A 25,330-nucleotide genomic window follows, 5' to 3' on the forward strand; every position below is an offset into this window, starting at 1 on the left:
GTGGATGGAGTTATTAACGACTCAGCCTTACAGCTCCCTTCCACACACTAATCCCATTCTTTACTCATTTATATTCAGCCAGTCAACTAATTAAACACTAACCCAAATCACCTGCTTAACATCAGAATATGAAAAATAAAAACAAAGGGAAAACAAGAAACAGCAAAAAAGACTCACCGTGAGTTTGCTGTTGGGAAAGTCACTCAGTTGTACGTGTTAGCACATTTGGGTACGTGAGAAAAAGAACGATGGGCGGGCTTTTGTGGTACAGTGGTAGTGTCCATACCCATGAACCAGGAGGCCCAGATTCAAGTCCCACTTGCTCTAAAGGTGTGTAAAAACATTGCTGAACAGGTTGATTAGATAATATATTCAAAAAATAAGAGCAGGATTATGCTATTCAGCCACTAATGCATGCCCTATCATTCTTTAAGGTCATGGCTTAACTCCTCCTCTGTGCCCTCAACTCCCTGATATTTCCAAAATGTCTCTACCTCCTCTCTGTATACTTTCAGTGATCTAGCTTCCACAACTCCCTGCGGTAGAGAATTCCAGATATTTACTAATCTCTGGAGAAAAAGTTGCTTTGCATCTCAGCTTTAAATGAGTGTCACTTTATCCTATAACTATGTCCCCTTGTATGCGATTCCTCCACTAGTGTAAACGTCTTCTCAGCATCTCCCCTGGCAAACATCTTCAGAATCTCATATGTTTAACCCTCCATTTTCTACACTCAAATACATAAAGACCGAACCTGTTTAGCTGTGCTTGATAAATCAACACCTTCATCCCATGAATCAGCCTAGTGAAACTCTTTTGAACAGCCTGCATCTTATTTTCTAAATATTGGGAGTAAAACTGTACCCAATACTTCAGGCATGGCCTCACTGACACACGGTACAGTTGTAATATATAAGCTCTAAACCTCTAGCCATAAAGGGCCAAATGGCTTACTCCTAGCCCTATTTTCTATCACTGGAGCATGTACGACTGGAACCCAGGACTACTGGCTCAGATATAGGGACACTGCCACTGCATCACAAAAGCCTGCAATTAATCTAGGACTCTGGGGCACTTGAGTCAAGTGACATTGCCATTACTCCATTATGTCCTCTAAATCTCTCAGTCTAGATTTTTATTGAATTCAAATTTCATTATCTGCCATGGCAGGATTCAAACCCAGGTCCTCAGAACGTTACCAGGTCTCTGGATTAGCAGTCTAACTTTAAAAAAAACCATCACTTCCTCAGTAAATCTCTACTCCAGATATCTTATTGAACTCAAACTCCCCCAGCTACCATTTAAACCGAGGTCCCCAGGAATATTAGCTGAGCTTCAGGATAACATGTCACCATCATCCTACCAGACCATAGTTGCAACTCCCTCATTAGAGAGAGAAGCGACTGGTGGTGATTTAACCTAAGGGCCACCATACCTCAGGCAAGGGAAGAGGTTGAGAAGGAGAGTCCTTCAGGGTAACCTCAAACCGATGATAGGAATTGAACCCACGCTGCCCTGTAAACCAACAATCCAGCCAACTGAGCTAAACCGATTCCCACTTCTGGATTAATTGCCTAGTGATAATACCAGTAGGCCATCACCTCTCCAGTAAATCTCTAGCCCATTAGATATTAGCATAGCGGCAGCACCTGTTTGTTTTTGTTAGGGAAGCTAATGTGGTTCCCTCCATACACAAGGCACTCCAACCTTCCAATCAAATAGGGGCACTGTACTTCCAGGTTTGCATCAGGGGGATGCCCCACTCTCAGAATGTTATCATCTCCTGTGAGGTCTACAAGGTAAGCAGGTATTCTCAGTACCTGTCAGGCTGATGTCACACCAGACCTATACTTAAGCCTCAGACTTATAATACCGTACATACTTGTGTATAGGTTAAATTTTGAAGACATTTTAAAGCTGATATTAAGGGGGTCGACTTATACACAAGGTATTGTTTTCCATGGGATGAAATTCATGCTTGGCATGAGTCAAAAAATGGACAAACAAGAACCAGATCTCTGTATAAAATAATAAACAACAAAAGGAAACGGAATTATGGCTATTATTGAATATATATCTACAAAGTAACTTTGTCCATTCTGCCTGCTACAGTAGGACAGTCTTGTTGTACTGTATTCCAATTGCCAGTACTGTAAAGTGGATGTAGGTCTACATGTTTGTACAAAAGTTAATAGCCATACCAGCAGGTGATCAGGCCATCTACCGGGGGTATTTGCATGAATGTAAATATGACATAATATATGTTTTTTTATGTCACATTATATATATAAAAATACATAAGGAATCTAATCTAATCTAATATATATATATATATATATAGTTATCAACATTCAATTTAACAAGTTGAAAATTGCATTGTGTAAAATATACTGGTGCGCATTAACATGTGATGACGTAGATATTGCATTTGAATCAAAAATGTGCAAATCATGCCCTTTAAGGCTGGATATATGGTCAGGAAGAGACCCCTGAAAAAATAGGGTTGACTTATTCATGAGGTATATGATAAATGCCAGATTTTTTTGACCAAAAAGAAGAGGATGACTTATATATGAGATTGACCTATACACAAATATACACAATAAGTACAACATACCATAATACTTTCTACAATGTGGGAAATAGAGGAGGAGAATGAAAGAGATAAAGAAGGGGAAAAAGTAGACTTTTCTTTACCCTTTATGAAAGAAAATCACAAAGCAACGTGGCATGATAGAATAGTGGATATGTAACTGGATAAGTAATCCAATAGATGCAAGTTCAACTTGCACCACAAGAATGGGGAAATTTAAATTAAATTAAACTAGCATAAAATACTGTTCATCTAACAGTGACCATGTAGCTACTGGATTGCTACAAATGCCCTTTAGGGAAAGAAATCTACCATTGAAATTCACACGGATGATCCCTGGAATGATAGGCCTAACATACGATGAACGGCTGAGGATCCTGGGATTGTATTCATTAGAGTTTAGAAGGTTGAGGGTAATGTATGGCTTAGAAAAGGTGGATGCAGGGAATTTGTTTCTGTTAGGCGGGGATACTAGGACCCATGGGCACAGCATAGAATTAGAGGGGGTCTCTTTAGAAGGGAAATGAGGAGACATTTCTTCATTGCCATGGGGCACAGTGGAGGCTGGGATATTGAACGTCTTCAAGGTAGAGATTGATAAATTCTTGATCCCGCAAGGAATTAAGGGATATGGGGAGAGTGTGGGTAAGTGGCGTTGAAATGCCCATCTGCCATGATTGAATAGCGGAGTAGACTCGATGGGCTGAATGGCCTTACTTCCACTCCTATGTCTTATCGTCTTATGGTCTTACTTAGTCTGTCATAAAATTTGACTCTTGACTCATAGCTTTGTGGTTGACTCTTAGTCTGTCTCTGAAACACTTTAACAAGTTACCCTGTTGTGATAAACTGCTCACCAAACTAACACCAAATTGACCACAATAACGTAAGGCTCAGCATCATCTTCATAATATTCCAAATGATGCTGGATCATGCTCAACTGTGGAAAGGCTTTTCACTATATTTTACTGTTTTTCTCACTGGAAAATGCATGGGACAATAAATTCATATATTCATATGCATATTCATTCACATTCATACATATAATTTTGAATGGATAATAAATTCTGAATTTGCCCAGCAGCATTCACACTGCATTAATTCATTTCTACATGATGTTTGTGTAGATTAATTCAAAATCTGGTTAGCACAAAAGAGACTGTCTACAATCAGCAGTGAGATGAATGACCACTTGTTCCATGATGGACAAAGAGTGATGGAAGATGTCATCAAACAGCATCTTCTTAGCAATAACCTGCTCACTGATACCCAGTTTGAATTCTGCCAGGGGTATTCTGTTCCTGACCTTATTATAGCCTTTGTTCAAACATAGACAAAAAAAGCTGAATTCCAGAGGTGAGATGAGAGTGTGCTAGCTCTTGACATCAAGATTGCATTTGACCAAATGTGACATCAAGGAGCCCTAGCAAAACTGGAATCAAAGGGTATCAAGGCATAAACTCTCTGCTGGTTAGAGTCATACCTGGCAAAAAGGAAGATGATTGTGGTTTTTGGAGGTCAGTTATCTCAGCTGCAGCACATCTTTGCAAGAGTTCCTCAGGATAGTGTCCTAGGCCTAATCATCTTTGGCTACTTCATCAATGACCTTCCCTCCATCATAAGGTCAGAAGTGGGGATGTACAATTGCACAATGTTCGTTGCCATTCATGACTCCTCAGATACTGAAGCATCCACATTCAAATGCAACAATGGACAAAATCTAGGCATGGGCAGACAAGTGGCCAGTGACATTTATGCCACACAAGTGCCAGCGTTATGACACAGGGTAAACTCTCCTGCTTAATTTAAACTCACAACACAGAAAAGATTTATCCTGTGCATTAAGCTGTGAAAACTGATAGGTCAAGAGTTATTTAAAGTAAAAATCAACAACTTTATTTTTTAAAGTATAACTGAGAATAATTAACTAACAACTATTTACAACTCGTTCCTCTAACCTATTTCTTACTTTCCCCTCTATAATACTAGTCTGATAAAACTCCTGATTAAGATTTATAAAACAAAGCTTCTTATCTCAAAACCAGGCAGCTTTTAGTTCTTCTCTGTATTCCTGTCTTTTTTCTTCTTTTGGGGATTCTGTTTCACGGATTATTGATCGATAAAGATACCTTTAAGAGAGCTATTCTCTGGGCAGTTTCCAAATGTTGTTGGCTTGGCAGATCTCCTCCCAACTGTTCAATTTTCCACAGTCTTATGTTACCAAAGCATTGGATTGTGACATTGGCTTTTAAAATTGTCAATATACTAAATTCAAACTTGATTGGAGTTTGGTATTTTTGGGGTATAATTTAAACTGATTGGCCTAATTTGAATTTGTTTTTGTCTCATAGCAACTCAGCTAGTGCAATCTGTTCTGAACCAAATGTTACATTGTAAAGTCTCCAGCACTCCGTGTGCTTGCCAAGTCCTTCACTCTCTTAAAGGTACAGTACACTTCTACACTTTCATAACATCAGGCAATGAACATTTACAATCAAAGACAATCTTACTATCAACCTTGGTGTTACCATCACTGAATTTCCAACTATCAACATCTTAGGGGTTACCTTTGACTAGAAACTGAATTGGACTCACCAAATAAATACTGTGGCTAGAAGGGCAGGTCAGAGGTTCGGAATACTGCAGCGAACTCCTAACTTCTGAAAGCCTGTCCACCATGTAAAAGGCACAAGTCACGAGTATTTTGGAATAATCTCTACTTGCCTGGATGGGCACAATTCCAATAACACTCAAGAAGCTTGACACCACCCAGAACAAAGCAACCTGTTTGATTGACACCACATCCGCAGCCATCCACTCCCTCACCACCAACACTCACTAACAATGCTGTGTACTATCTACAAGATGTACTTCAGAAATTTGCCAAAGGTTCTTAGACAACACCTTTTAAACCCTTGGCCAATTCCATCTATAAGGACAAGGGCAGCTGATAAATGGGAACACCACCACCCACAAGTACCCCTTCAGGCCACTCACCATCCTGACTTAGAAATATATCACAGTTCCTTTACTGTTGCTGGATAAAAAGTATTGGAACTCCCTCCCTAAGGATCAATCTACAGCACATGAATTACAGTAGTTCAAGAAAGCAGCTCTCTACCACCTTCTCAAGGGCAGCTAGGGATGGGCAATAAATACTGGCCCAGCCAATGATGCCCCACATCTCACATGTGAAGTTTTTAAAAGATGAGATTGTTTGAAGGAAGAAAAGGAACCAGAAGGATTTGGTACAGCTCTTTGAATTGTGAAATATTAGGATTTACAGGTAAGTGAAGCATCTCACCCAGTGGTTAGAAGAGTTTAATTCATTTATAATGCACCTTGAAACCTATATGCAATATGGAGCGTATAATCAATATAAATATTGGTTGATTTAACAGTTTTGTGTAAAACTGTTCAAGGATTGCACAAATAAAAGTCAGCTGCAACAACATGTAGAAACATTCGCTGTTAACATTTTTAAATGCAAAGAATTTTAGAAGTGTTAAGGATTCAGAAAACACGACACAGCGTCAAAACTTGGAGATTCTGCTGTATCATAAACAGTGTAAGAATTGTGCATTTGTAGTAAAGTGGGTTGTAATGCTTTGTTTGAACACACGTAAAATGTCAGGCACAATCCTCTGCTTGGTATTGTGATATGGTGCAACCTTGTTGTAGGGTAAAGGTAGAACCGTTATTGTCATTTGAATGATGTCCTTCAGCTTACTGCATTAATCACCAAAAAACATTTCACAATATCTGCACAATGTGTCATCCCATCATGTAGGATTTTTCTTCCTATTCAAGCTCTCATTAGTTCTTTTTGACAGGCTCAATGAACACCTTTAGTGTTCAAATTTTAAATAAAAGCTTTTTTTTAAGATACAGACTGAAAATGACAAAGGATCAGAGACAGTTGGAAGGTAAGAATAGACACTTGCACATTGACATTTTGCTTTCTGATGGGAGAATTAAATGTATTTGGCTTCATAGGCATCAGACCAAAATTCAATCCAGGACACCAGAATTTTTATTTTCATCTCATGTTGCCAGTGCCAACAGGTTTAAGCTTCCTCACTCAACATTTGGACACAAAGGACTCAATTATCCTTGAGACATTGTAGGTTATTTTTTGTTAGATACAAATTAACTTATTCGGATAGACATTTAGTGAAATGCCATTAATTTTTAGTCAATTTAAAAATTCATGCTTCGGATTAACTTTTAAACATGCAACAAATGTTTACTCTGCACAGGGAAATGGTCTTCTGAATATGTTTCCTTATATGTTTCACTGAAATCTCATACCACAGACATCGAGATGCCAATAATTAAAGGAATTGTTGACAATAGATTTAAGTGTAACACATTTAACTACTGTGCACCACTTAATCATTAACCAGCATTATCCTTCTTTAAATCTGACAATAGGGTGGATCTTTCCCTTCTATCCTTCTTCAAGACTATTCTGCCAATGTAATTTCCCCAGTAGAGGAGCTGGGGTAGGGAATGGAAAGTCAATCACTCTTATTAAGGTTGTCTATTTCTACCTCAGTATTTCTACAAATGTATGTACCTTACAAACCAGGAATACCATTGGGAACAAAGTCCATGTGATTAGGAAGTCTCAGTGAACAAGCCATGAACAAGCTAGAAGACCATAGAGTACGACAGCATGGAAACAGATCCCTCAGTCCAACTCATCCATGCCGACCATGTTCCCCAAACTAAACTAGTCCCACTTTCCTGCATTTGGCCCATATCCCTCTAAACCATTCATATTTGTGTACCTATCCAAATGGCTTTTAAATGTTGTAAGTATATGTACACCTATAATTTGTTCTCACATACGAATCACCCTCTGTGTGAAAAAATTGTCCCTTAGGTCTCTTTAAAATCTTTCTCCTAAAAATATGCCCCCTAGTTTTGAAGTCCCTCACTCTAGGGAAAAAAAACCTTGCTATTCACCTTATCTGTGCCCGTTATGATTTATTGACCCCTGTAAGGTCACCCTCAACCACCAGTTTAACCAACCTCTCCTTATAACTCAAACCCCCAATTCCTGGCACCAACCTAGTAAATCTTTTCTGAACCCTCTCTAATTTAATATATCTTTCTTTGGCAGGGAGACAAGAATTGTCCACAGCGTTCTAAAACTGGCCTCACCGATGTCCTATATGGCTGCAACATGGCACCCAACTCCTATACTCAACATTCTGACCAATGAAGGGCAAGGGCACCAATCAACTTCTTCACCATCCTGTCTACCTGTGACTCCACTTTCAAGGAACCATGCACCTGCACCCTTAGGTCTCTTTGTTCAGTAACACTCCCCAGAACCTTACCATTAAGTTGATCAATCCTGCTATGCTTTGCTTTTCCAAAATACAACACCTCACATTTATCTAAATTAAACTCCATCTGTCATTCTTTGGTCCATTGGCCAATCTTATTGAGAGATGTCAAGAATATGAAACTTGTTGTATACAAAACTCTGTGATGGGTTTTCAGGTGCAGGAGGCTATATAGTTTTCTTGTGGGGAAGGGAGGTAAATTTTGCCCTTTAGCTTGAGAAACTAAACAGTTTTGAAGTCAAAAATACCTTAGCGACAGAAATTCTCTTGGTGAAGTGGCATATTTGGTGATTTTCTTATGAAGACACTGACAGAAATTCTAAAAAGCGATCCAGCAGCAAAACCTATTGAGTGCTACAGAGGTAATAGGTTATTATGGAATAGCTTCCACCAAACAAATTATGTGAATGAAAAAGCCTGAGGATTTTCCAACCTCAGGCGACTGACTGTGTGAAGTTTGCACATTCTCCCTGTGTCTGCGTGGGTTTCCTCTGGGTGCTCCGGTTTCCTCCCACAGTCCAAAGATGTGCAGGTTAGGTGAATTGGCCATGCTAAATTGTCCGTAGTGTTAGGTAAGGGGTAAATGTAGGGTTATGGGTGGGTTGCACTTTGGCGGGTTGGTGTGGACTTGTTGGGCCGAAGGGCCTGTTTCCACACTGTAAAGTAATCTAATCTAATTTATATTAATGCCAGATATCAGAGAATGGAGATTTCTTTCATTCATTGGACAAGGGCGTCACTGGTTAGACAAGCACTTATTGCCCATCCCTAATTGCCCAGAGGGCAGTTAAGAGTGAACAGTCTCATGGGTCTGCAGTCACATGTAGGCCAGACGGGGTAAGGATGGCAGTTTCCTTTCCTAAAGGACACTAGTGAATCAGATGGATTTTTCTGACAATCGACTCATTATTCCAGATATTTATTGAATTCAAATGATGCCATCGGCTATGGTGGAATTCAAACTCAAGACCACAGAACATTATCTGGGTCTCTGGATTAACAGTCCAGTGATAATACTGCTAGGCTATTGCCTCCCCTCTAAATTGATAGGGTGGATAGCAGCAGTCAGCTGATTATTTTGCAAAGAAAGGAGCAAGTTCTAAGAAACTATTGGACATACTAGAGTAACAATGCTTGGGAACAAATGCACAAAGGTAAAGAAACTGGAATACAACACGGAGTCATAGAGATGTACAACACAGAAACAGACCTAGGTTATCCTAACCTAATCTCGTCCCATTTGCCACCACTATCCCTCTAAACTCTTCCTATTCATATACCTATCCAGATGCCTTTCAAATGTTGCTTTTATACCAGCTTCCACTACTTCCTCTATGTTATCATCTTTTACATTTAATTTTGTTTGTTTATTATTACATATTGATTTATTTAAGAAGATGATGAGAAACCTGTTATCATCACATATAGTCTGAAGGAATACCTGAGATCTAATGGCATGAGGAACAAGTGATGAATATACTTAATGAAGTTTAATTAGATGAGAATTAGTCAGAAAGACATGGTGTGGAGTATGGGTTTTATGAAGAGCATCTAACTGAAATAAAGCTCTCACTAAAAGTTTGGACTTGAACTCATGGTTATCTTCTAGCATATAGCATTCAACACAATATCTCCTCCCCTCACCACCCCCAGTCTGATAGTCACATGGAATGCTCTGTTTGTATAGAAAAGTCCACGATCATCAACATCTAAAGCAACTTCTCAAGGTCTTTGGATAGCAATACTAAATCTGCATGCAATGTTTCAAGGCAATAGTTTAGTCTCACTGGCAACTCTCATGTTTGGTAGACAGATCCACACAGTTCTTCTCTCCTACACTTTCAGCACCTAAACACATGGCCATTGTTGGAAAGAAAGCAACAAAACTCACAAGAGCATGATCAATGACAACACAAACACTTATCCAAAACTGAACCAGACAAAACATATGAGTTTAAGATATCGTACAAACATATGGGTTTCTGGAAAGATACTATTCTCTTGTGTCCAGCCTAGTTCATATGAAATTGTAAAGAGCAATGGTCAAGTCCTGCCAAAAAAGGGTGGCATATCCTAACTGGATATAATTAACTCTCCGTCAGACAGGATGACAACTTGTTTACTGAAGGTATCATGCCAAACAACAACCACGCATCCATGACCATGCCATTAACTCAGCTGCAATGACAGAGTGAAGCTATACAGTCAGCTTATGATAACTGTACAAGGACATGATCTCATTGTATTTACTTATTAGACCCATTTAGGTGTGATACCTTGATCTCTATAAACATCAGTTCCCTTTCCCCGGGCCTCAGTGTAGTCCATCTGCCAAATGACAAACTCTTGGCCTGGATCAGAGATAATCTATTAAGGAGATGTTTGAAGTAAATTCAGAGAGGCTGACAACAGATGGTGTTTGGATGACTTTCCTCTTTGCATAGGATGTCAGAAGAAAGATGGGGGGGTGGGCGATTTCTATTGCCAACTGATTTCTTATCCAGCAAGTCAGTACTTCATCTATTCCTTTAAGTTATTGAAGAGAATATTTTATGCCTTTCTCAAATTCTTTCATTGTAAATGTGGATGTTACAGCAAAGGCCACTGTGTAAATTCCAAGTTTTCTATATCACCAAACTTCATGGCGAGAATTTGCACTTCTTTTTTTAAAAAAATGGGTGTTTACCATCAACTTGTTTATCTATGATTATAACATTAATAATAAATCTAAGGACATGATGCAAAACCACGTGCCCACAATGCACAGGCTGAAGATGTGAACCAAGAAACAACAGGAAAGGGTGTTTTTACCCTCTTTTCTGTGAACTCACCATCATCATACTCAAGCCTCTCAAACATGAAGCTGATCAATTCCAATAACAATGATATCATGAAGTCATAGAGATGTACAGCACAGAAACAGACACTTTTCTCCAACCCGTCCATGCAAACGAGATATCCTAAATTAATCAAGGCCCATTTGCCAATATTTGCCCCATATCCCTCTAAACCCTTCCTATTCATATACCCATCCAGATGACTTTTAAATGCTGTAATTGTACTAGCCTCCACCACCTCTTCTGGCAGCTCATTCTATGCAGACACCACCCTCTGCTTGAAAACATTGCCCCTTAGGTCCTTTTTGCCTCCTAGTTTTGAACGCTCCTACCCTGGGGAAAACACTGTGGCTATTTATCCAATCCATGCCCCTCATGATTTTATAAACCTCTGTAAGGTCACCCCTCAGCCTCCGACGTAACAGGGAAAATAGCCCCAGCCTATTCAGCCTCTCTCTATAGTTCAAACCCTCCAAACCCAGCAACTTCTAAAATCTTTTCTGCACCCTTTCAAGTTATACAACATTTTTCCTTTAGCAGGGAGATCAGCATTGAATGCAGTATTCCAAAAGTGGCCTTACCAATGTCCTGTACAGCCATAACATAATATCACAACTCCTATACTCAATTGATTGATCAATACAGGCAAGTGTAGCAAACATCTACTTCACCACCCAGTCTACCTGTATCTCCACCTTTAAGAAACTATGAACTAAGGTCTCTTTGTTCAGCAACACTCCCCAGGACTCTACCATTAAGTGTATAAGTCCTGTCCTGATTTGCCATATCGCTTTCTCATTTTGACTCGCTTCTCAGGCAGGTATAAAAGATAGCATGTAGTTTTTTCAAAGCACATATCTCACGAAAACAGATTGTCTGATCATTATTACACTGGATTGTGGGAGCTAACAGTGTATAAATTCATTACCTCATTTCCTAAGGTATAACCACACTGCAAAAGCACTTAATTAGCTGGGAAAGTGCTTTGGGATGCCTTGAATCATGAACACAAGAAACAGCAGGAACTGTTTCTAATCTTGTCATCTAAGTACAAACTGGAGTCTGTGCATATCCCTCAAGCGTCAATGTCTACAAGTCGTTTGGGGTTTGCAAAACAGTCTGTACCCTGTTATGTCATGATCTGAAAAATTATGCAAGTTAACTGTGTGAGAAACAAGACAAGCTTCTGCTCAGGGAAGGTTTTCCTCCCAGTTACCAGGCAAAGCATTTGGGTGTGAAACAGAACAGATGAGAGGCTCATGTGGTGTTAAACAATCCACCAAAATGTCCAGAAAAGAACTGTTATGTAATGCATGATGAAAAGGTACAGAATGTTCCTGACCAATTGATGGAGTTAGATGACTTTGTATAAGCCAATATCAACAGCCTGCAAAAGTAATATTAAATATTCGTACAGTTGGGGGTGCACAGTGGGGCAAAATTATTTGGAAATTAAAATCCTCTGCCAAGCAGTTGGTCGCTCAGAACATGAACTTCTCAAGTCAACACTTATGGTTAAATGAGGGGGCGGGTTTTATTTGCAGTTGCTGAGTCAACAATGCTGTCGTGGCCAATGTAATACCAATCGAAGTCTCCTCTGCCATTAGTGACACTTCTCAGTGACTGGCAGCTTTATCTTGTCATGAGAAAAGGACAGTTCATTATTCCCCCTAGTCCAAAGTCATCAGTTGCTCTAAATCATTGAAATTCAGTGAAACAAAAACCCAACTTAAATAAAAAGGCAAAGTGGGAATTATTGAATGACCTGAGTTAAGTGGAGCAGTCTGCAAAGGAAATAGCTGTCAAATCTAGTTTGAATTTCAGAAAGAGAATTAGTGAATGAAATGCACTCAGTGGTCACTCATGCATTGAGTGGTTTCCAATCTGCACAGTTAATGATCTTGGGGGCTTGGTAACCCATTACATAGGAAACCACTATGAGAGTCCCAGTAAAGTACTATATAAATATAGGTCGGTTCTTTTCCATGAAAAATAAATTTTAAATTGTTAATGATGCAATAATTAATAAAGAAAAACAAAAAACATGAGGAAGCATTAACGATAATTACATTACATTCCTGATCGCTGACAGGAAATTAAATTGTGAATGAATTATGGTTAACAATAATGGATTGTAAATTAGATTTCATGGTTTTTATTACATATTCTGTTTATACCACACAGTGGACAGGTAAATACACATTATGTGAATTATTTGATAACTATTAATTTCCAATGCTATTTAAAAATATAAAGATACAGCTTATAAGAGTGAATCAGAGGAATCAATATTTTCTGTTCTCTAATGCATCAAATCTACCATATATGGAGTTGGGAATTATCTTTTTAAATTCATTCACTAGATGTGGGTGTGGCGAGCTGGGCCAGTATTTATTGCCCAACTCCAATTGCCTTTGAGAAGGTGTTGGTGAGCTGCCTTCTTGATCCCTGGAAGCCTTTTAATGTGGGCAGACCCACAATGCCATTAGGGAGTGGTATCGTCATGCACCTAACTGCCTTTTCCTATTAGGTGATGTGGGTTTGGAAGATACTGTGAAGGGGCAAATGAGCATGTCTGTGTCTGTGTGAGTGTGTGTCACTGTGCGAATGTGTATCTCTGTAATGAGTGTGTGTGTCTCTGTGTCAGTGTGTGTCTTTGTGTGTATGTGTCTCTGTGACTGTGTCTGTGTCTTTGTGTGAGTGCGTATCTCTGTAATGAGTGTGTATGTCTGTGTCAGTGTGTGTCTGTGTGAGTGTATCTGTGTGAATGTGTCTGTGACTCTGTGTGTGTGTCTGTGCATCTTGTACATGGTACATACTGCTGCATTCTGTGTGTCTCTGGTGGAAAGAAAAAATATTAAGTGATGGATAGGATGTCAATCAAGTCAACAGGCTGCTTCATCCTAGATGGTGTTGAATCTCTTGACTGTTTTGATTTGGAGATGCTGGTGGACTGGGGTGTACAAAGTAAAAAAATCACATAACAACAGGTTATAGTCCAACAGGTTTAATTGGAAGCACTAGCTTTCAGAGTTAACAACCACCTGACGAAGGAGCAGTGCTCCGAAAGCTAGTGCTACCAATTAAACCTGATGGACTATAACCTGGTGTGTGATTTCTAATTCTTGACTGTTGTTAGAGCTGCACACATCCAGGCAACAGGAAGTATTCCATTACACTCTTGACTTGTGCCTTGTGGATGACAGACAGGCTTTGAGGGTCAGGAGATGAGTTACTGGCCACAGAATTCCTAGTCTTTGACTTACACTTGTATTGATTTTCCTATTTTTTAAATCCATTCAGATCATTCATTGTGCAGTATAGCTATACTGCGGATTTTCCACTGACTGGTCAGTTATTAATGTATTTGAAATTAATTGGCAACAGTTAGGTAACAGCCAGCAGTAAGAGCCTCATAGAACTGGAGATGGGTACGCATTCCAAATAATCAATTTCTTCAAATCCTCTGGGCTCCTTCAATTTTTTGTATGAATTGGTTAGTGCTTAGAAATTCCATTCTTGACAAAAAGCATCAGCAACAAATCACATTTCCAATGTCTAGAATGGTTAGCAACTCCTTTAAGCTCCCTGTAACTCGGCTCCGATAATAATTCCCAGTCCAAAAACAAGACAGCAATTCATCCAGCTTCAGTGGGATCTCCACAAATACTGGTGACTTGCTGAACTGTTTCTTTCTCTTTGGGTAGGATAGTTCCCCATTTCCTACATGGAACAATGTACACTGAGTAGAGTAAATGGCCAATTTATGACAATTTGCTAATCTTCCATTGCCATTTTGCCAGGAGATTGGGGCGTTTCTATTGGAAATGTTCCCCAGTCCAGAGGATACTGTATTATCTTGAATTGGAATTATCTCTCCCAGTTAGTTGCAGGCCCGTCATTCCAGTATCATAACCAATGAATCATTACATGATTAAGTAGCCAAAAGTGATATTTAAAACACACGTTTGGTGCAACCTGGCCAGTACAACTTGAGTTGCCTTGTTAACTCTCTCCGAGAAACAATGTCTTTTGTAAATGAAGAAATTGCCTCTTATTTCCATAAATCAAATGAATCCACCAGATGAAATTAGTGAGTAGAATGATTTAGATTCAACAGAAAGAAGGGTTGTATGTCTATAACACTTCTACTGGATATCTCAAAACATTTAAAGTACTTTTGAAGAGTAATTATTTATGTATTGGAAGAAACATGGCAGCCAAGTTACAAACAGTGACATGATAATGACCAGATCATTGCTTTTGTGACGTTGACTGAGGAATAAATATCCACCAGGAATGATTCACCTGTTGTTTTTCAAACCAGTGCATTCAGATTTTTTTACATTCACCAGAGCAGGAAGATCGACTTTAGTTTAACAACTTATTCAAAAGGATTAAATTATTGTACTGAGCCTTGGCTTGTGTGTTCAAGCCTGAGAGTGTGATTTGAATCCAGAGACTAATATCTCAATAGCAACGACATTATAAACCGAAGCACATTTGACACATAGTAAACAGGGAATTGGAATTAACTGTTCCATTGATATTTTGTCACACAATACTTACAGATTAGAAATGATTGTGTACATTATGAAATTATTGCACAGTTTTACAAACTTTATCAAGCTTTAATTTCATCAAATGAATTTTACAGCAGTAAGGTGCAATACAAACTATACATTTCCAGTTTGGTATCAGTGGTAGCACTGGCTTAATCAGGGTGATAGGGAGGAAACACTATCCAAAATGTCATAATATTTATTTTAGAAAATTCACATTTTTCATCTTAATCACTATGATCATGTTTGCACAATAATTGCATTTACAAAGTAAAAATACAAAGTATTTGAAATAACAGCATATCCTCAAATGTGTTTGGACAGTATCTACACCAAGCTGCCAGAATATCAGCTGGTCAAAATATCAGCAATGTATATCAGATATATTTTCCAGAAAGCAATTTATTATTTATTTCTGGCAATTCTCTAATTCTCTGTTTTATATTCACTAAGACATATGGGGTGATTCGTGACCATGCGCTGTCTTCATAATGAAATCACATAGTCAACTTTCATTCACCATACTGCCTCGCCTTTTTGAAAGAGGCAGTCTCAAAATAATAAATTCTTAGCGTTTTCTGCAGCACTTTTCCCTGTGCAGAATGTTGAAAGCAGCAATTTTTTTCGTCGCAATTGTCACAAGAGTTTACTGAACTCTGCCACATTTACTACCAGATTACATTCCATTAAAAAGACAACCTTGGTCGTACCTCGAGCTAATCTTGAATGGCCAATTGTTTTGGCAGTGGTGAAGGGATGATGATGGCTATGTACTGAACCTCTAGAAAGGTTGTCTGTCAAGATTTTGCAGGTTTCAGAGTGTTGATTTTCTCCATTCAGCTGTCAGTTTGAATTTGGCACCTTCTATCACAACAACACAGGTAAGAGGGCAGGTTGATCATGCTATGAAGTTGAAGAATTGTCACAGAACAAAGCAAAAAATAAGATGAAGATTGGGCCATACATACATATATAATTAAGGCATAAGTGGAAGTGACAAACTTGGGGAAAAAAGAATAATAGAATTATTAAGCATTTTACTCAGGGAATGCTGAATGAGTAGAACAATTCAAACCAGTGAAAAAGATGGTTAATGATCAAGAATCTATACTGTTAGACCTTGGTAAATGCTTTCCATTTACAAATGAATGAAGTTTCATCAGAATCAATAAAATTGAGCATTTATTATGAACACATCAGAACGCACACCTACCAATTCAACTGTACCCAATACTCCAATCAACATTATAATAGCTATTTCCTTACTTCAAATCTGAAAACATTAGACACGTCAAAAACCTAGTTCCTACTTTTTAAGAAACAGTAATTTGAAGTCCTTAATACACTTTTTCCCTGCAGTCAGCAAATTCCACTTACAGAAATTCTCACTTCAACTGGCTCAAAATCCAAAGCCTTTCTGGAGCAGGAATTGCCAATTTGAATATTCTAATCTCCATATATGTTTCCTAATAGAGCACTGAGCGAAACAGCCATCTGATAACAGCTGGTGCCTAATACAGGACACTGGGGGAATGAGCAGTAACCTAATGGGGGAATACTGCAATGGTAAACCTGGCACTGAATCTGCTTCTTTGTTGTGGCCAATAACAAGTACAGACTCCTTTTTTCCGATCATTGATGTGTGTTTCAGCATTTCAACCTCTTTATTTTCTGTTGACTGACTGAAATTGAAAGCTGTGAACAATGTCTGGCTTCATGGCAAGCAGGATTGTCAAGATAATATGTCATGCTCAACTGATATAGGTCCCACTGAGAGAACCTAGCTGCTAGAGTAAAAGCAACATTAATATTGAAATGGGGATTAGATACTTTGGATGTATCGAAGTCTACCCATTGCAATTTAAAGCCATTTTCTCTTTAAAATAAATCTAACTTAATGTAAAAATAAAATATGAAATAAAAGAAATGGAGGAATGTAAATTAAACCACTTTAAGTTAAAAGGTGTAGACTACTAATTAGGAATGAAAAGTTTTTAGTAAGTACATGGAATGGGACCGAGAGGCTAATTTGAAATAACCCATGCTACAGGCCTACTAGCCTCCATAAGCCACAATAGTTGTGACTTAGTGCAATATTTTAAAACAAATGTTAAAAACTTGGCAGCCTGTTTAGCATTTCTCCTCAATTTTATTTTCATCAACTGTCATCTATTTTGCACCATCGCAGAACATTAAAATCGACCCAAATGGTGCTTGGTCCAGCAGGAGCTTTAACCAATAAACACTCCAAGCTGTACTAAGTTAGCAAACTTTTAGTGAGTTTCAGCGCATGCATCCATCTCCAATGAGATGCAACTGTTGGCAACTTCAGTCAAAACAAGCCACAAGTAATCCATGTCAAATGTAACAGGGCGTATTGAATCAATCAAGACCATAGTTTTCTAGCCTGTTAAAAAGTCTGCTTAAAAATTAAAAGAAAAAAACAACTTTTAATTATGAGCACTATGTAAAATACAACATTGCCTGTTTATCCTGGCCACAAATCTCCAATGCCAGCTCCAGTCTATTTTTATCAATCATATTTTGTTTAAAGAAAACTATCTATAGGAGATCTTTCTGTAGGGACACAGTTTGGAATGATTTTGCTCAAATCAGTTCCTAGCAGGGCTGCTTCAACCTGTTAGACCATCTGCAGCCACACAAGATTACAGTACTGTGCTCACACCTGCCTGTATGAGATAGCTTTACTGGGAACGCTTCTGCCATCAGCAGCAGAGCTCACTGCGTTTGGATGATTGGGATTCAAACCTGTGGAAAACTTCAAACGGCTGCCTCCAAATCAAGGGCTTAAACCTTTATCTCTGCTTTGAACTATTTAAATAATGTGGCATGCAGCTGCTGGTCATCAGGAAGGATTATTTCCACCTCTTTCAAATTGCTATCGGCAGTTCAAATAAAGATCAGATCAAGAGAAATAATTACCATATTCACACAACAAAGATTGAACTTGGTCAGGAGGAGGGGCAGATGACAACTGCAGTCAGGCACCAAGGGTCGAGTGTCAACTGCAAGGACAGTGCCCCACAGCATGCTTGTAGAACCAGGGTTACACAGCAGCCCTGTTCAATGAGGAACAAAAATAGAAATTGCTGGAGGAGCTCAGCGGGCCCAGCAGCCTCAGTAGAGAGAAAGCAGAGTTAATATTTCGGATCCTGTGAGTTTGTTTCATCAGTTATAGAGGGAGTGTGGCATAGGGAGACTAAGAAAAGAAAATACTTCAGAGGAGGTATTCCAGTTGTCAAGAAAAATCATATGTTCCAGTCCTCCATTTTGCAACAATTTTTGTTCACTTTACAATTCATGTAGTTTCTGGGGAGGTGACAATCTGTTCCTGTCTGCTTACCCATTGGGGAGTGGCCTGAAAGGATTCATACGTAGGCTTTTCCACCTACACTTTGCACCACCTCCACAACAGCCTGCATTTATAGCACCTTTAGTTTAATAAAATGTCCTAGGAATTTGTAAAGCAAATTGTAAGAAACAGACGAACTGGAGCGAGGTGAGAAAAGTTGCATCCGTGAAGCTGCTTTTGCAAAATGGAGAACGATGTCAATGGAAAGTAAGCAGTTTCAGATGCCTGGAGACTTTCAGATGTCAGGTCTGATTTTCATTCTGTCCAACTGGAAGGGTTTTGAATTAGTTAAAATCAGCCCCAGTCTTCCCACTCAATTCTTTCCCTGCTCTAAAACATGCTGCTTTTGATTGTAGAAGACATATCGCAAAGTCCAACCTGAGCTTTACTCTCCCTTTCTAAGCCACCTATTCTCAGCTTCAAAATCAGGTGAAGTAAAAATGCTGGAGGGAAGATTCACATAGACTTAAAGCAAGATATAAGAAATCTAATGGGATAAACGGACTGGCAGCAATTGTTGAAGATGTCTCTGAGACGGGGAAGAAAGTAAGCAGCTCAAAAGTGATGCCATCATTTGCTATCTGATCCATTTCACAATGTGGGACATTAGAAAGTTTTACTTCTGATAGATAGTAAGAATTGTAAGATAGTAAGGAATGATGTTATGGCTCAGTAGTTAACATTGCTGCCTCACAGTGCCAAAGACCTGGGTTCAATTCCATCCTTGGGCAATAGACTGTGTGGAGTTTGCACATCCTCTCTGTGTCTACGTGAGTTTCCACCAGGTGCTCCAGTTTCCTCCAAAAGTCCAAAGATGTACAGGTTAGGTGGATTGGCCATGCTAAATTGTCCATAGTGTCTGGGGATATGCAGGCAAGGTGGATTAGTAATTGGAAATGCAGGGTTATGGGGATAGGTATGGGTAGGGGGTTAGTCCTGGGTGGGATGCTCTTCGGAGGGTCAGTGTGGATTCGCTGCGCCAAATGGCCTGCTTCCACCATGTAGGGAATCTGTGAATTAACATGCAATACGTATTCAACGTCAGTATATACAGTATAAAACTGACTCAATGTAAAAGTGTATGTACAAGTTGCTTTCTCAGTCAGCCTTTCAGTAAATGGCAGTGCAAGACTACAAATTATGTTTGATAATTTCACAAACCACACAGTGTAAGTGAAAGTGTCTTAGAATGTGACGCCAGCCTCAGCAATGGGGTAATGTGCCCCTCAAATAATTTTTACCTGTAGCCTGTTGACTTCAACGTGCTGTACCTTTACATCTTTGGGAGCATAAAAAGAATCTGTGAGTGGCCAGCACCTTTCCCTCTGAGCTGCTGAGGGGTCTTGAATGCTCAATGACAATGAGGAGGTCACCAAATTGTTAGACAGTATATTGGAGAGAGCTCACTATTAGAGACTGAGGAGAGAAATAACCTCTTTCAAGAAATCTTTATTTCTTTTTCCTTGCACAGTGTACAAGTGACACCTACAAGTTGAACATTAGTGGGATTTATACTGCACAGAAACAGGAATGTTTGTGGACAGCTACCTCTCATTCAGCAATATTGAATATGAGACTTTATCTCCTGCATTTTGTTATTATTACATCCCTAGAAAGTGGACGCTGTCTGAGACACACTCCTTCACAGTTTTGGAATTTTCATGGTCTAGAATTCTAGAAATGGAGCCCAAACCAACTCAGAATTGTATTACTGGTTGGAATTCACCCTTGATTGTTGACAATCTTGAATTTAGTGTTCGAATTCCAGATCTCCTACTGGAGAAAACACCTTCAGAAAACTACTAATTATGTAAGGTATTGTTAACAAGACCTGTCAACTCCTGTTATCACTTGAAGTCTGCTGATCTTGAAATGCACATGAGTATAATTTGAGATCACTGAAGATGAAGGTCATTTAATGTTCCTGTAACAACAAAGAAGAGCTTTAGTCCGATGTGAGATGATTTAAATTTTGATCCTCTGTAGCTTCTATTGAAGCTTTTTGATGTTCTCTTGAATCTTCAGCATCATTGTCCAACAGCTCATCATCTGAGAAGCTGATGTGCAGGCAGGTCTCATTGATTGATGGGGAAAAGGGTGGGGAGAAAGGTGCACTGGTTTCAGCCAGCTCCAGACCATCATAGTAGCTGGCACGACTGCTGAGTATGAAATCTACAAGAGGCATCATTGTCTGAGGCTGGTTCTCACGACTTCCAGTTGTGGTGTTCAGAGTTCTGTTTTGCTCATTTGACTCTTTGCTGAGAATTAAAGTGGGAGCTGTGGCTCCTGAACGAAGGGCTGCAGATGGAAACTGGGTTGTTCGCTCCTCTGTAGACAATCCAACTTCCGATTCAAAGTCAGCTGGTGTAAAAGTACAGGAGGAAACATCTGTAAAACTTGATGTGTCCAAAGACTGCAAAAGGCTGTTCCCAATCACTTGCTTGATGCATGGTGAGGTTGTCTCAGTCGACAGCAGCAAGGACCTAGCTGAACGCTTCCTCATGACAGGTGGTGGTGGGTTTAGTCGTGGAATGGTCTGATTAAACCTTCAACAAACAAGAAAAGAAGCATTTCAAACTTGTCCACCTGCTCTTTCTGGTCAAACTTTGCTTATTCCTATGTCATTGTCTAATAGCCACAAAACTGCAGCCAACTATCATTTATTTGAGGATAATATTTGTCAAGCAAAATAATCAGCTTGTCAGTTCAATCTCAATAGATTACTCCAAATAGATTACTGCTAATTACTCTGGCATGGTGGCTCAGTGGTTAGCACTACTGCCTCACAGCACCAGGGACCCGGGTTCAATTCCAGCCTAAGCTGTGTGGAGTTTGCACATTCTCTCCATGTCTGTGTGGGTTTGCTCCGGTTTCCTCCCACAGTCCAAAGATGTGCTGGCCAGGCTAAATTGCCCATAGTGTTAGGTGCATTAGTCGGAGGGAAATGGGTCTGGGTGGGTTATCCTTCGGAGGGTCGGTGTGGACTGGTTGGGCAGAAGGGCCTGTTTCCACACTGTACTGAATCTAATCTAATAGTCTGTAAATGGATCTTTATATCTGTGACCCTGTCCTTCAGTTGAAAGCTTTGTTGACTGGTAGAAATGATGATTGCCCGCAATTGAGCTAATTTTATAGCTTGGAGTGCAATATAAAGAGAACTATAAAACAAGTGCCCAGATAATGTCCACATTAGTTTATCCATTCAGGCTGGAGAGCAAATTACAATTTTGAAGAATTTTCAAATCCATCGTTACCATAAAAAAAGTTCAATTTAACAGGGAGCGGTAAAAAAATGATGGAAGCAAAATGCAATCTACAAATCCATTTATAGTGATCAAATTGCTTTATTTTAGTACCACAGCAAAACAAAAGGAAAACTTTGTGAATGGAAAACATCCAAACAGCAGATTTTAACTTGGGCAGGGAAGGGTGTGCAGGCAGTGCCCACGATGGCATTAGCTTGAGGCTTGGACACGGCAAATGTTGAGCCTCAGGTCGAAAGGACTCCTGAACCAATCCAGTGAGAATGATGAGATGGCAGACACTACTTCACAAACAGGAATTGTGCAATTAAAATGGGAATGGGGGAGTACACTGACTTTCCACTTTCACCACTGGGCAGCATTCTAACTGGGCCTCGATGTGTAATCACTGTAGATATTTAGCAAGATCACTTGGGAAGCAAGCTGTTCATTTTCTACCAGCACTGAGTCAATATCCCAGTAGTAAGATTATAAACTGGTGAAGTTTGAGTTATTCCAGGTGGGAAACATCCAATTACTCAGGTCGCTGCTCAGCTTTAAAATTGATCTGAGGATTTACAATGCTGTTATGCCAATGACAAAGATGCAAGCTTCTGGATGGGCAAAAGCTGTAGTTATATATGGGTTTATTAACTGCATACTAATTGGAGGAATAATCTGGCAAAAACATTATGTGAAATGGTTGCAAACGTCTATAGCTCATGGAAATTCAGATGCAGTTTTTTAAAAAAAGACAGTTCAACATGTGCACCTCCAGTAGCAACTGGGGGTGACACGTTGGCTCAGTGATTAGCACTGCTGCCTCACAATGCCAGGGACCTGGGTTTGATTCCTGCCTCCAAAAAACCGTCTATGTGGAGTTTGCACGTTCTCCCTGTGTCTGTGTGGGTTTCCTCCTACAGTCCAAAGATGTGCAGGTTAGGTGAATTGGCCGTGCTAAATTGCTCACACACACAGGGATGTGTAAGGTATTTGTTAGGGGAATGGGTATGGGTGGGATGCTCTTCCAAAGGCCAGTGTGGACCTGTTGAACCAAATGGCATGTTTCCACACTGTAGGCATTCTGTAAGTAATTACAGAAGGAACAGTGCTAGGGCTCGCTCACTTAACTCTCATATGGCTTCACCATGAGTCTCATTCAGCCTTTTCTCATTCTGTTACAAAGGTGAACCGCTGTAACATTCATCCAAACAAAGCAGTTCTGCACAGTTTTACGGAGTCACAACTTGCTAGTTGTCCATGTCAAGTAGCGTAATGGTGGGTTGCATTGCTACCACGTACCATCTCTCGACCACACCAGACTACAGACCACTGTTACAACAAGTTAATAGGACAGTCAATGTAACAGTTTGGATGGGGAATACCCAACTTTCAACTTCAAAGAATTTATCTTAGAATGTTGTTGAATGTCAAAGGACCTCAGAGCTACTGAAAACATTGTCCCATAATATCATTTATTTAAATGGGAGGATTCCACAGTTGGATTATGGGAAAAATCAAAAAAGTATGAAGGAATTCACTGGAAACAATTCAATGGCAGAAACCAGCACAAAAGTCTTTCAACAATTTTCTAAGCTTAGAAATTGAAAAGTACTGATTTGCACTGGACATACTCTGAAAATGGTGATGAACTTCGTCAAAAGGTTTTCCCAAAAACCGTTGTAGTTTTATTCAATTGGAAGCAAACAACTGGTAAATGCTGAAAGCGAGACAGTTTTCTCAGTGATGCTTGATGGATTGAAGAAAGCAAACTTCATTCCTAATGGAAAAGAGCACGTCTTCTAAAGACATTCTACTCCCAGTCCAAATAGTCCTGCTAGAAAGTACACATTCCTGGACTTCAGATGCAACATCACTGATTGTGATATTTTCCCAGTCAATCAACAGAATGAGTTGTCAATAGATTAGACTCATACGTGAGGAAACAATTACCTGAGAGCTATTGAAGGAGATCAAAAGCAGATCAGTGAAGTGGGCAGAAAGTTAGAGTGGGGGAAGTTTTAGAAACCTCTTTGCACTCTGCTGGACAGCTGAATGCCTCTATCCAACTAAATCCCCCTAAAAAAAGGACATGGTTTCCTGATGATAAATCTAAACTGGCAGCATGTTTGAGATTTATGTTGTTCTCAGATTAGTAAGAACCAGAGGAAGTCACTTTTTAAAAAAACTGTACTTCTATTCTGAGAATAGCCCATTCATGGCCGTTCAAGAGATCTTTGCATTTGATGCAAAATGTATTGAGAGCTCTTCCAAATGAGGCTTCTTTGAAGCTTGAATGGGTGCAGGTCATTATGCAAACACACTTCATTTTCATGAAGTTGATGGACTGTATTCAGGATCACTCACGGATCCTCATCTTGAATGCAGTTTACCAATTACCATGATTAGATCTGTGATCTGAATCCCTGCACCAGATGCCTGGTTGTCAGAAGAATAAATTCTTAACCAGTTCAGTGATGACAGCTGAACAATTCTGCATTCAGTTTTATGCGAGTTTAATTTTGTTAAAACCAAAAGAAACACAATGCTTTGTTAAGCAGATCAAAACAGATAAATATCAGAGATGGCTCAGCACTGCTGAAATACAAGCCGATTTCAAGTTTTGATCAAATCAGGCCTGAAAGTGCATTAAAAACAGATTTATCTGAATTCCCCAATAGCTCTGTACACTGTGCCAGATATGATGAGACTTAGTCTGTGCTGAATTGTCTGATCACAGTCAAGTTAGCAGCTACAATGGACTTCAGCAGCTTGAGTCAAGACCAGCAGAATGACTTTGCTTCCTAACCAATGTCTAATAGTCCTTATGTGTACACATTAATTTGAGACAAGGATGGGAATCAAAAGAACAATTTAACAGGGAAGATTTCTGACTTGGGTGAAAGATACTGACTAGCATTTCTCTCAGTCATAGAACACTATCTCACTAACAGTTAGCACCTTAGACTTAATAAGGACGAAGTCACCGTCACAGAGGAGAAGAAATGAAATTAGATCAAACTTACAAAAACTTATGAAAGAGCTCGAACCTTGTCCCTGGTGGAACCAGGTGAGGTAGGCTCCTGACATGATCGCTGGATATGAGGGTTAATGAAGAACTCAGGGAAGGAGGAGGGGTGAAGAAAATGTTGAAAAGGCATAGAAATCAAATAGGTGATACGTTCAGATGATAGAATAAACACTTAAAATATTGGATAGCAACCCAAAAATGAGAAAACTGACCAAAATGTAGCAATTGATATTTTAGGTGTGGCATTTTTTAAGGAGACAGTTGTAGATTGTTTATTCCATGGATTGTCTTTCCTTTCTTCTTGTCACGAGGCAGACAAAATCAACACACAGGAA

The 25,330-nt window shown here is 39.4% G+C and overlaps 1 protein-coding gene across 2 annotated transcripts in view; it reads right to left on the reverse strand.

The window, feature by feature from the left end:
- Positions 1-15,301: 15,301 nt before the first annotated feature.
- LOC140469305 (carboxyl-terminal PDZ ligand of neuronal nitric oxide synthase protein) overlaps positions 15,302-25,330 on the reverse strand; it is a 129,909-nt gene continuing 119,880 nt past the window's right edge. For both annotated transcript variants that reach the window (XM_072565675.1, XM_072565674.1), the window contains exon 11: positions 15,302-21,268. In XM_072565675.1, the coding sequence (XP_072421776.1) occupies positions 20,668-21,268 (601 nt within the window). In that variant the 3' untranslated portion in view covers positions 15,302-20,667. The remainder of the gene's footprint in view (positions 21,269-25,330) is intronic.

This window comes from Chiloscyllium punctatum, chromosome 49 (genome assembly GCF_047496795.1).
Source record: "Chiloscyllium punctatum isolate Juve2018m chromosome 49, sChiPun1.3, whole genome shotgun sequence".
In the NCBI taxonomy this organism is placed as follows: Eukaryota; Metazoa; Chordata; class Chondrichthyes; order Orectolobiformes; family Hemiscylliidae; genus Chiloscyllium; species Chiloscyllium punctatum.